This window comes from Elgaria multicarinata, chromosome 1 (genome assembly GCF_023053635.1).
Source record: "Elgaria multicarinata webbii isolate HBS135686 ecotype San Diego chromosome 1, rElgMul1.1.pri, whole genome shotgun sequence".
NCBI classification, from domain to species: Eukaryota; Metazoa; Chordata; class Lepidosauria; order Squamata; family Anguidae; genus Elgaria; species Elgaria multicarinata.
The window spans coordinates 77,354,731-77,368,445 of NC_086171.1; the positions used below are offsets into that span (position 1 = coordinate 77,354,731).

General features: G+C 42.4%; 1 protein-coding gene across 1 annotated transcript in view; it reads right to left on the reverse strand.

Annotated features, from left to right (window-relative positions):
* Positions 1-313: 313 nt before the first annotated feature.
* Positions 314-13,715, reverse strand: part of ADCY1 (adenylate cyclase 1) — a 182,547-nt gene continuing 169,145 nt past the window's right edge. The window contains exons 16-20 of the mRNA XM_063130721.1: positions 11,710-11,856; positions 9,711-9,809; positions 5,479-5,593; positions 2,186-2,310; positions 314-989 (exon numbers count right to left, since the gene is read on the reverse strand). Of these exons, the coding sequence (XP_062986791.1) occupies positions 651-989; positions 2,186-2,310; positions 5,479-5,593; positions 9,711-9,809; positions 11,710-11,856 (825 nt within the window). The 3' untranslated portion in view covers positions 314-650. The remainder of the gene's footprint in view (positions 990-2,185; positions 2,311-5,478; positions 5,594-9,710; positions 9,810-11,709; positions 11,857-13,715) is intronic.

A 13,715-nucleotide genomic window follows, 5' to 3' on the forward strand; every position in this document is an offset into this window, starting at 1 on the left:
TTTGCTATAACCTCAAATACATCTCATTTTCCCTATACCCTCCACCCAAACAGCAGCATAGACGTTTAGATTCAACCAACGCAGGATATGATACTACGAGTATTCTCTCTCTTTGCCACTGCAGGATGTAAATAAATAAGATTTCTATACATATAAACCTCTGTGAGATATATATCTCCACTGTATATCCGAAATTAGAGAATGCCAACATTTGTTAATGAATATTGACAGTCACTAATGCAAAGATTGTCAAAATTCAATAGTGAATATTGACAATCTCTCTCTTTCACACACACACACACACACACACACACACACACACACACACACACGTGTATGTATGTGTGTATATGCAAATATTCAGACTCCCAAGCATGATTTTTTTCTGTTACCTATTAACCCTTTAAAATTGCTGACAAAATATTTCTTCTCTTCAGAAAATCAGTAATAGATTCCTCCTAACAGAATTGCTAGCCCTTATTTGATCCATTCCACAAGTTCGTATATGCAGTTCCCAAGTACTCTTTGGTTGGGTTGTAGACATCCTGGTTGATACCAAATCCTGTAGCGTTAAGCTTCCTGGTGAAAATTCAGGTGACCTCTGCTCTCCAAATCCACTGCAAATGGCACAACCAACATTTTCATTGCTCTCACGCCTCTTTTATGGCTGGCACAGAAGGAAGATAATGGAGTGTCTGATTGGTATGGGCTGATGGCGCTTGAAGCGTTCCAGCTCCAGCATTTGCTGAGAGGCTGGGGGATGAGGACACAGTCGGACAGCTTGTGCCCAGCTTGGTCTGAATGTTCGCTCGCCCATAAGGGTACATTTTCCTCTCTAAGTTTAAAGATCGTGTTTGTGAATTATTTCCATTGGCCTTTCCTTCAAGAAAATAGGTCAACATTTCACCTTTGCCTTTGACGCTGACTTTACCCCGACACATAAACTCGTAATTGCACCTCTTCAGTATCCGCTGTACTTCTTCAGTAACCTGTGAATAAAACAAACCAGAATTACTGGTGATGTATTAGATAGCTTAGATCAGCAGTCCCCAACCTTTTTGGCACCAGGGACCGGTTTCATGGAAGACAATTTTTCCACAGACCGGTGTGTGTGTGTGTGTGTGTGTGTGTGTGTGTGTGTGTGTTGAGGGGATGGTTTTGGGAAGCCATGCCCACCCCCGCCCCCCACTCCAGTATCCTGGCTTCGCTTCGGCTGGGCAGGCGAGATGGCACCCCGTGCCCAGGTACACTGGGGTGGGTGTGGGCACAGCCCGGTTCCTAACAGGCCACAGACCAGTACTGGTCCGTGGCCCGGGGGTTGGGGACCCCTGGCTTAGATCATATTGTAAATTTCTCTCTCTCTCTATTAGCCAGTTCCCAACAATTTGTCTAACTAATGGGTGGGGATTGAAGGAGGGCTTTTTCTCTGGCTTTGCCCAAACGACAGAAATCCCTCCAAATGGAGATCTGTGAACACCAGTTTTTAAACACTGGACAAAATCTGTCTCAAGCCTTTGGTAATGTATTAGTTGTGGAGGTTTATACCTTTTCTTCCTCTCTGCTTCCAATATTATTTTTTAGCCTCTGCTCATTGTTTCTCTCTGTGTGTGTGTGTGCATTTCATTGCTCCTGTTAGCTGTACTATAATGGTCAATTATTTTGTTTTTAGTGGCTGTTTTTAATGGCATTCTACTGACTGCCTTAGAACTCACTTTTTGGGAGAACCGTTGTGTGCATTAAAAAAAGAATTAATCAAATAGCATAAGAAATAAATAAAAACCTGGATGGGGCTATGCAGATGAAAATGGTGGAGCTTTGCAAAGAAAAGCTGGCTTAGTTCTCTATGCCTTCAGTCACTACATGAAAGGAAGCTTGTTCTTTCTCAAGTCCAGTGGTCTACTTTCTCTCATATAGGTGAATAGCTGCCATTCATTCCAATGGGGGAAGGTAAAGAAGTACATTTGGGGATACTGTTGTAGTTAGGTCCAAAGCTGCCCTCTATGCAGGGCGACTGGCATTCCAGTTCTACTAATATGTTTAGCATATTGGGGAAGCTATTCAAGACTTTTCTCAAGAATGACTATAGTAAGGTAAGTAGAACCTCACAGGTAGCTTGAAAAGCCGGGCACTGTTTCAGTATTTCATCAGGACTAATGTACTTATGGAGAATTATGAAAATACTCACCTGAATTTTACCTTGCACTCCAGTACTATCCATTCTGCTAGCAACATTTACAGTGTTACCCCAGATGTCATACTGTGGTCTTCTGGCACCAATGACACCTGCTACTACTGGGCCTACGTTAATACCTGAAAGATTGATAGTGGCCATGCATTTATTTAGTTTTTACTCCAGTATCTGTTTCATTTATCTAAAACTAATCATAGCCCAAAGACCACCATAATAGATGCTGAAATACATTAGAAATTGAAGGTTTAGACTAGACTGTGTTTATAAAAACATCTTCACTGACCTTTTTAGGTTTCTTCCCCACACTAATTCCAAGGGTTCTGAGTAGACTACAATATACCTTTACCTTCTTTAATTTTCACACCAAGAGGGAGAGATTTTCATAAGGGCAGGCCACCTAATAAGTTACTTGGCTGAAGCAGGGATTTGAATATAGGCCTTCCATATCCAAATGCAAAACAGCTCCAGGTTCCCAAATCACCTTCCTGCGCCAAGTAGTTCCAAAGTGAGTAGTTTCAACTTCCCTGAAAGCCTTACTCCTTAATCCTAAATGGATGTGGGGCAGACAATGGTTCCTTGGTGGTGAGGGCAAAGTAAATGGCACATGCTCAGAGGCATTTTTCTTTGTTATAACTTCATATCTTCAAAGACCTGGCGATAGCTATGGTATTAAAAATAGATTCTGGGACAGATACATCCCTTGATACATTAAAGTTCTGTGTATGAAAGCTGACAATCACACAACCAAGCTGTCACTTTGATAACTGCCCTTATCATGGGTATCCCATGGGATTATTTGAACACATGGGCAGCTGATAATTCATGTTACATGAAGTATCCCATCATCAACCCACTCTCTGCAGCTTTGCAGTGACACAGTAAAAATGGATCAAATTGGCTATTTGTGAAAATAACCGCACAGTCATATCACTACTTTTCATAGCCTCCCGTTGTTTAATGGAACAAGTTAGGATAAAAAGAAATCAAATCACTCTCTATATCTATAGTGCTGCTGCGCCAAAGCTATTCAGCTTTTTGCAAACATTTTCAATAGTGCCAAAAATGTTTTCCCCTTTTCAACACTCCTTGCAAAGACGTTCACTTATCCATTTACTCTAATTCTTAGTTGCTCACAAAGCCGAATTCCCAATGACTACAAAGTGTTGTGACATTATTTTGTTCACCATGTTAGTTAGCCCTGTCTGGCTGGGAATGTTCATGTGACTGATACAAAAAAGTGGAAGCAGCAGCAGGGTAGGGAGGCAATGGAATAACACTGGTTCAAATAAGGTGAATATCTGAATGATCAAAGTGTATTTGGGGGGAAATTTCCACCCCATTGAAACTGCTACTTTTACTCTACTCGCAAAACTGAAAGTGGAGAATAATTGGCGCAGCTCTAGTCTGCACAGCATTCGTATGGTGCCTCCTTGAAAGCAGAAAGAAGGGGTCATACACTCAGCTGAGAACTTAGCCAGGGTTGGGGTGGGGGTGGAATCCAGGAAGAATGTATCATGCCGCCTTTGTCTGTCTCACTGATTTCAAACACAAATGAAAGAAGCATCCTGTACACATGTTTTCCAACATTCTGCTAATACATTGCCAACTAAAACCTGCAGTATCTGAAAGATAGACCTGACTGGTGCATCTTCAACACCTGATAGCTTAAGAGGTCAAGCCTCCAAAGCATTTGATAATAAGTCCAGGTGCCTGTTGATAAGGACAGCCCCCCCCCCTTTTGGGCCTATGTTGATGTCATGGGACTGGGGCAAAAGGCACACAGCATGTCAGGCTACTGTAGCACCAGGTGGCGGCTTAGTGCAGAGCATGCTGGCCTCTCTCCTTCTCTCCTCTCCAACCAGGAAGTGGCTGGGAGGGAAGCAATGGCCTTCCGCCAGGTAGACAGAGGGAATACTTCTTCCCTCTGGTCTGCACATTAGGGATATACAGGCAAGCCCTCCATGGACCAAACCATTGCATTTTGGTCTGCTCGACCCTACGCATCCTGTCTGTAATACTGAAGTTTACAAGTTATTGTTGCAGATTCCTATGGATTCTGAGGCCACAGCTAGACCTAAGGTTTATCCCTGGATCGTCCAGGGGTCAAACCTGTTCATCTAGGTGACACACAGGGGATCCAGTGCTCAGGCAGGGGCGAACCCTGGATGATCCCAGGATAAACCTTAGGTCTAGCTGTGGCCAATGTTAGCCACTGGTTGGCCGGGCTGGGAAGGAATTTTACCGGTCCATAATTTGCTATTGTGCTCCTGGAGTTTTTACCTTCTTCATGCCAATCTTATTCAGTGTATATGCCTGCTCTGTTAGAAACATAAGGAACTGCCTTATACTGAGTTGGACCACTGGTCCACCAAGACCAGTATTGTCAATACCGACCAGCAGGGTTTCCAGGCAGGATTCTTTCCTAGTCCTACCTGGAGATGCTGGGGATTGAACCTGGTACTTCCTGCATGTAAAACTGGCACCCTACCAGGCCTGATTACTTTTTCTCTACAACTTTAAGCATCCTATACTTTGTGCTACAGCACGAAGCAGGATCCTTAGCGGAGAGGAAGGGGAGGTGTGCTTCTTGCTCCCTCATACAGTGGGGACTCCTTTAAGGTGCCTTGTGGATATGGGCATGGGCCAGCCCATCTAATAGGATGGCACCATGACTACTTTTCTTAGTGGATGGATAACAGTCATAGAAACGGCGCAAGTTATTTGCGGAAGTAGCCTTTCCCCACCTTCTCAGTGTGTTCCAGCAAGCAGGCTGAGCCAAGCCTTCTGACAGTACATGGGTTGTCAGAAATTGTATTCTAGCAGAATGCCATGCTTTGCCTCCATGAAGCTATATCCAGTACAAGTTGTGGCCTGAGTCTGTCTAAAACCTGTGTCACATGTAATCTTCCTCTCTGTCTCTGTACAACTTCCACCTGTGAGCACAAGGAAGCATCTAGAAGGTGCCCCTCTTTTTTGGCTGCTTCTCAACTTCCTCCTCTCCTTGAATCCTTGACCCAAAAATGTGAGGCAATTTCGAATCCCCATTCCTACAACAGATTTTGTTCTAATCTGCCTTCCCTTCATTACTTCTACATATTTAAATTGCAATTAGCAGTAGTTACCTAGACATGCAGATGAAAATCATTTAGATAAGCTCCAAACTCCTGGGTATTTTATCATAGGCAAGCTATACAAAGTCTTCTATTTATAAACCTCTATCAGGAATTTTGGCAACCAACCTCAGCAAAGGTAACCATATAGAACTAATTCTTGAAAATGTGACTTACCAACCCGAAGAACAAAGTCATTGTAAGACTGATAGTTGATTTCATCAAGAACATCAAACATTTCTATCGCAAAATCCGCCAGTGTACTGAGATGGGAATAAATTGATTTCTTTGCCTGCATTTTTAAAAAGATTTTAAATTATTCATTCATTCATTCATTTATCCTATCTTTCTTTCAACACTAGAATACTATGTTAAAACTGAATTTAAAAAGTGCAGATAAATGTTAAACACAGTAGTATTAAAAAGCTGTAAAAATATCTGGAGGGCCTGTCTAAATGAAAAATAATAATCCACCATTTGGATATCTACAGAAGGTAAGAAGGCAGAAGGTAAGAAGGCATTTTTGGGGTGGCAGACCAGGATCACTGCAGAGAAAAGTGTTGGCCACAGGTATAGATCGTAGGGTGACCATATGAAAAGGAGGACAGGGCTCCTGTATCTTTAACAGTTGTATTGAAAAGGGAATTTCAGCAGCTGTCATTTGTATATACGGAGAACCTGGTGAAATTCCCTCCATCACACTAGTTAAAGCTGCAGGTGCCCTGCCCTCTTTTAAATCTGGTCACTCTAGTATAGCTCCTGCAGCTTTAACTGCGGTGATGAAGAGGGAATTTCACCAGGTTCTCCATATATACAAATGACCCCTGCTGAAATTCCCTTTTCTATGCAACTGTTAAAGATACAGGAGCTCTGTCCTCCTTTTCATATGGTCACCCTAATAGATGGCTTTTAACGGGGCTTAGAAAAATACATGAAGGATTGGCCTTTCGACAGTTATTAACTGTGATGGATAGAGCCTCCATGTTCAGAGGACTTAATCTACTAAATACTGTTCGATGCAGGGGAGGAGGACAACAGAAGATGATGATAACTGACTTCTTTCTTGTGGGCTTCTCAGAGTCATCTGTTTCACTAATGTGGGAAACAGGATGATATTTGCTGTTTGTCAGAGGCCCCCAGAAAAGGACCTCTCCCAAAGACTAAAGAGGCTGAGCAAACCTGTACAGGTAGCAAAAGATTAGCCCTGCTGGTCTGAATCAAAGGGTCCATCTAGTCCAACCTGCTGTTTCCAACACCGAACAGCCTTATACGTCTGGGAAGCCAACAAGCAGGGAGAAACAGCCATAGACCACTCCCACCAATGCTCTCCAGTACCTGGTATTGAGTGGTATACTGCCTTGGAACATGGAGGTTTCATTTACCCACCGATAGATCTAATGTCCATGAATTTGTCAAATCCATCCATCCATTGCCAGTCTTGATGGGGTAAATACCATAACTTAAATATGCATTGTGTGAAAAAGTACACTCGTTTGTCTATCCCGAATCTACTTCGATTTTAATTGATGATCCTGAGTTCTAGCATGAGTAAAGGGGGAAACACCTATCAACTCTCTCCATATTATTCATCATTTTATAAACTTCTATCATTCCCCACCCCCAAGTCATCTCCTGACCTAAACTAACAAGTTCTAAACATTTTCACCTTTCTTTGTAGGGGAAGTGTTTATCTAGTCTCTTTATAATTTTGGTTGTCGTTCTCTGTACCTTTTCCAGCTCTGCGATGTACTTTTGGGAATGTGGCTACCAGAATTGTAGTATTCCAAATGGGATAGGGGGGCATGGTGAGAGTGTTTAAACTTTGGACATCACTTAAAAGTCATTTAAGTGATGAGAAGCCATGAAAAATCTGCAACAGTATTTTTAAAGTATTCCTACTAATACATCTGAAGAAGTACTGTCAATACTGAGTTAAATTTGGATAGCCCCATCTACTAGCAAATATTACATTCCCCAGAAAAAAAAATAGTTTTGAAATGTTATTTGGCCAGAGTTACCCAATAACAAGTTGTTTTCAGGATTGTAGTTCAAAGAGCATTTATCCCAGACATAGCAGAACAATACCTTCCCTTGCTTGTTTGCCCAAGAAGACAGATACAAACGGTAACACATTTATTCAGCATAGGAATTAGTCATCAGTTGTTTCATCAATGAAACATCCTACATGCACACGTATTCATACACACACACACACACACACACACCATCTCCATTCTTATAAGAGGAACATGAAAAGTCTGTAATAAGCAAAAGCTAACTATTAATATAAGTTCTCAATGATAATATTAAGTGGGATGCATTCCAAATGGATCCTAATAGCTGGTTTAGATGTCACATTACTATAATTGTGTTTCTTGTCTTCATTTAATGATATTAATAGGCTCAAAACACTTTATGGACCATATTCTGTCTCATCTGCTTTTGCCCTCGAATCAGTGTTATCTTATCATTGCAAATCAGTTAATGCAGAAGTGTCCCTACAAAGCAGAAGCAAGTTGGGATCTGTGAAGGGAGAGCCCCATTCACTGCAGGTGGAACTTAGGCTCAGAGGATGAAATAAATTCACCCTCCCCAGTTTTCCCCTCCATTCTACATGATCCCACAACTTCCTCCTTTCCTCAATTACTTTCAGCACAAATTGTGGTCTAGAAGAATCGCAGTTTCAGTGTTATCAGTGCCAATTCCAGAAACAAGTCTGAGTAATTCAGAGGCCCCAAATCCTCAAAGGAAGCAAGGAACAGGATTTCTGAGGAGATTTAAGATGCCCTGGAAAAGGCTTTCAACATGCCTAGATGGGCTCGTAGTATGAGAGGAGAGTTTTTCTTCTGTCTCACTGGTATTTGAGGGGTTTGGCCTGCTATAGAGAGACATTCTAGTACAGACTCCAACAGAGCTTTCCAGCACAGAGATAAGGCAAATAATAAGGCATTTGCTAAGGCCATTTCTACAGCAGCCTGGTGTAGAGGGAGGGAGTGGGGGAGGATCATGCAATATCCCGATCACGAGATCCTCCCCTTAGTCCACATGCGGGCGCGACATCCTGGGAGGAAGGAGGGTGTTGCACCCGCCATTTAAAAAAATGAGCTGAGCACCTGTGCTCCAATGCAAATGTAAGTTTTTTTAAAAAAAGCCCCGACCCCCGCAACCCCACCCCACCCCCAATTCCTCCCGCCCAGTTCCTGCCGTCTACTGCTTCTCGCTACTTGCGGGAAGGAGGGAAGAAGCCGGGATAGGCAGCCACACGTCCTGCAGTCTCGGGATGATCCCGAGACCGCGGGAAGAATCAGATTTTCCCAGGGAGTACATATCCCTGGGGAAAACCCGTTCTCATCCCTCTTTCCTCCCAGAAGACCGTGTGCGTCATTTTGACACACAGCCGTGACCAGCCCACAGTTTTAGGCTGGTGTAGAAATGTCCTAAGAATGCTTTTAGTATATAATTGAATGTGAGCGAGGCAATGTATATGAATACCAGATGCTAGGGATGAACAGAGGAAGGCTTTCACCTTCATGTCCTGCCTGGGAGCTTCCCAGAGGCATCTAGTTGACTGCAACCTTGATCTGATCCAACAAGGCAATTCTTATATTCTTGCGTTCTTATAATATGAAAAATCTCTTCGTGCTTTTGAGGGACCATATGCCCTCTGTGAAAAAGGGAGATTTTTCGTTGCTTTGGGGTGAAGGTTCCCAATATTTTCAGGGTGTTATGTGTCTGCCTGAACTTAGTGAAGTCAATGAGGTAGCAATAGCTCACTCCCCACCCCAACCTCACATTTCTACATTGAAAGAAATGCTGTGCCTCCTTATTGCCACCTCATAGGTCTCTGTAGCCCACCACAGCTCAACTACCCCTTTCTGGTTTAAAAAAGACTCTTGCAGTTCTACGTAGCCTCCTGGCCCCACCGAGCTATGGGGAACACCTGTGGAAATGGGACATTTCCATAGGCATTCCAGGAAACTCTGGGAAGGGGAAGCGGCCAGGAGAATACAAAGAGCTGCAAGACTCCTTTTTAAAGCAGAAAAGAGTGCGGCAGGGAGAAACATGGAGGCAATTCAGAGAGCCTTGCAGATGCAACATTTTTTTAGAGCCAAAAAACAAGCTGGGGGGAGAACGACCCTCACCAATATGTAGAAATAACTAAGATAAGGCAGAGACACACCCACCCACATGCCAGAAAACTCTGACCGCCTCTCCAGCCTTTGGGGGTATTTTCTCTGCCCCCCCCCCCCCGGCACCCCACAATTACTGAAGAAAGTTGGGCTGAAAATAGTGGTTCCAATCAATATGTATTTTTATTCAGTTTACAAGCCTAGGAGGTTCTAGTGCTATTCTTAACATCATTTGTAAAAAATGCTTAGAGGAGACATTAAATATGGAACACATCTTACCTTGGTGCCTGTAGTTGGTACGAGTCCCACTGCTGCCATATACGTGCTGCCAATTGTCTTGATTTTTTCAATGTCTTTATAATATTCTTTGTCCATAAGCTTTGTTTAAAACATAAAACTGTTAAACATTACATAATATTTTAGACAAGAAAGAATAGTTATGTGCATTCTTATTACTCTGCTCTTTTTCAATCCCTTTTTTCCCTACCTCACACCTATAGCAAATTTCCTAAAAATTTCAGTTACCTTGAAATGAGCCCCCTGATCATTTTCATGGTATCTTGTTTTGGCCTGATATGGTTTCCAAAAGCAATATTCAGCAATATTCACACTGGAATACTTTATTAATGTGCAATTAATCTTACTTACCTTTCCCTCACTTCTTTGATACAAGCAAGACGAAGTGATGGCTATTTTAATATTGTTATTTTAATATTGCATTGGTTTTATGTGCTCTTTTAACTAGTTCTATGTATTTAATGTTGTTCCCTACCTCGATCCAGATGGAGAGGTGGGTTATTATTATTATTATTATTATTATTATTATTATTATTATTATTATTGTGGTATGGAAACAATTTAGTAAGTGCAGTGAAGAATTTCTGTCCTCTGATATCATTTACATCCTGATATAGGGCTCATCTACACCAAGCCGGATATTCCACTATGAAAGTGGCATGAAAGCAGTATATAAAAGGCAGAAGCCACACTACTGCTTTATAACGGTATTGAAGTGCACTGCAGGATCTACACTACTGCTTTATAGTGGTACTGAAGTGCACTGAAAACTGTTGGGGCCCATCATACATCTACACCAAGCGGGATTATAACACTTTGAAAGTGGTATGAAAGTGGTATATGTTATGTGTCATGGGCCCCAACAGTTGTCAGTGCACTTCAATGCCACTATAAAGCAGTAGTGTGGCTCCTGCCTTTTAGAGCTTTATCACACCAGTGTTATACTGTGCAATCACTGTGAATTGCGTGCAAAGGACTCCGAAGTTTTCCATCTTATAATCTGCTTTTATTGTGAAGTACTCCCATGCATCCTGCTTTAATTGTGCTTCAAAGGCAAAAGCCTTGCCGTATTTTGCTACTAGTTTTCGAGCGTATCATTTGTTGTTTTCCGAGCGGCCACTGGGGTGCAGGAGCAGGATTTGAAGAAAAATTAAACAAATGCTTACATCTGCGTAAGCTTTAAAGATAAAGACATCAAAATTGGCACAGTAATAGATATTAAGGAGAGCTTTAAGCATACCAAATTTGAATTGGATTGGGTCATCTGTCGATTTTTTAATGATTTTTTTACATTTCCCCCCTTAAACACATTTCCTGGTATGCTAAGGATCTAGCCGCCTGGTAGCAACAACAACGGTGACAGCTTAGCGCTGTAGGGGATAATTCGAGGGAAACAGGTACGTGGGATGAAGCTCTTATATACCGCTTTCTTACTGCTTTCATAGTGGAATATCCTGCTTGGTGTAGATGAGCCCTAAGTCATTACTACAGCAGCACAGGAGCTTCTTCTGCATGGCTAAATCCGATGCTGCTCTGAGAGCGCATGGCTCAGCGCTTTGGGTGGGAGGCCAGGGCACAGTCTAAGGAGCATCCAGAAGAGTCTGGAATCCAAAATTGTGGTGGCCCACATTGCTGCCTGCAGCCTGGTGTGTCCCTTTTTCTGATACGGTTGATTAATGAACCACTGAGTAGGTTTGGCTGGAAGAACTAGTCCCCAACTAGGGGAATTGTGAATCCATTCAATCAGAAACCAGGATTATATAGCCACTTCTTTTGCTTAATGCTGAATAATTTCACTTTTCATAGAGCAAAGAAACTCTCAATTACTGCCTGGATCACTCAGTGATGCCAAGTCAGATGGAATGAATTCTGAACCATGAGCATTTTTAAGGACAAAGACTGGTATAATATCAACATTATGATAAGTTTACAAAGATATTCCTGAAAAGGCAGACTTAATGACCAAACACTTAGCCCTTACCTCATCGAAATCTGCAATAATTTCATTTAATAGGCGTAAACACTCCACTCCCATGTTATTGCCATCCAGTTCAATGTAAAAATCGTTGAAATTTGGGATGGAAGCAAACATCACTCCCACTTGTGAATACGACTGGTAATATAAGTCCTGAAATGTGTAGATTACATTTTTTTGTTAAGTGAATCTAAGAAAACTCAGTGGGCTGGATCCAGGCTAAGTCACAGTTGTTTCTTACTTAAATCAATGGGACTTTAGTCATGGGTAACTTTTGACATTGATTTCAATGGGCACAAAATGTAATTAAATTAGTCTGGATCTGGATCCAACCCAATTCAAGCAAACCACAACAACAATCCTTGAAGTGTCAAGAAAGCATTCATAAAAGTTGCACAGAGAAATAACAATAAGGAGTTCTAGGGCTGTTGGTCCATCTATTTCAGCAACCAGGGTCTGCATTCCCTATGGCTCTCCCAAACTGGCAGGACATCATTGCACTTTAAACCCTTTCTTCATTTAGAAGATACAAATAACAACTTTGCATAGACTTGATGTTAGTTTCTAATTCCGACATAATCAAAACCACACTATCGTTGTGAAAATTTGAGCAAGGGTGGATGGCCTGAATTCTTGTTAGCAGAATGCAGGTGTATACAGCTCACTGCGAACAAGTTTGCCCACCTCAGTTCTGCTTGCATTCCCCCACTTTCTGCCACCAGCTGCTCTGATCCCTGAAGGAGCAAAGAGCACATCTTGAGGACAAGGGAGCAGGAGTCGGAGGGCTCTCTTGAAGCCTGCAGGCTTCTCCTTCTCTTCCCCACCCCCACCCACCCCGCCTTGTAAAACGAAGTCCCTGCCAGCATATTGGCATTTTCTGCTGGGGATCATGGTTGAAGATTCGTCTTCATTCCCCATTTTAGCCAGCATAAAACACACCCACCACTACTCTGCAATATACCGGGCAGCATCACTACCCTGGCAGCATCTTTGCTTAACAAGGAAGGAGGCTTCTCCTGTCTCCACTACCTGCTGCTCTGTCTTGGACCCCAGGCTGGATTTTATACCTTGAAGGCAGAGGAGCAAAGAGGGTCCTTCGAGTGTTCTTTTGAATGTTTGTAAACCTGCCTCAAGTGCTTTTAAGCATTCAAATGGAAACATGATTGAGCTAGATGCTTTCAGAGGGGAAAAAGGAAGGCTTTAATCCTTACAACAACCCTTACTTGACCCAAGATCATGATTTTCACAAAATCACTATCATTGTTGTTATTGATTTCTGATCTTCCTCCAAGGAGCTATTAGCACTGTTGTGTTTCCCTGTTTATATTGTCCACAGTACTGTGAAGAAGGCAAGGTTGAGAGACTGCGATTTGCTCAAGGCCAATCTGTGAGCTTCATGGTGGAGCATAAGCTGAATCCAGCTTCTCCCATTCCAAGACCAAATCGATATACAACACTGCCTCTTCTACAGGTAATGCAGCTTAAACTCTGATATTTAATGCAGTTTATACAGTGTTTAATTCTGGCCGTGCTGTCAGTTTATTTTTGAATATGACTCGAAGAGCTGGTCATCCCTTTAGAGCCATGAATGGTTTGAGATCAGGCTACTTAAAGGACTGTCTCCTCCTACATGATTCGGCCTATCCAATAATGCCATTAGTAGAGGCCCTTCTGCATGACACACCAACATCAAAAGTTGGTGGGAACAAGTGAAAGGGCCTTCTCTGTTGTGGCACCCAGGATTGGGATCTCTTTGCCTTGGGAGACCCATCTTGCCCTGTCTTTGTTGGGGTTTTAAATTGTTTTTAAAATTATATGGCCCATTCAGAAGACACCTTAAACCACGGCTTTAACCATGGTGGTTAAGCCAGAAAGCCAGGCTGTGTTCAGAAGACACCTTAAACCATGGCTTTAACCATGGTGGTTAAGCCAAAAAGCCAGGCTGTGTTCAGAAGACACCTTAAACCACGGCTTTAACCACAGTGAATAAGGCTTTTTGCTTAACCATCATG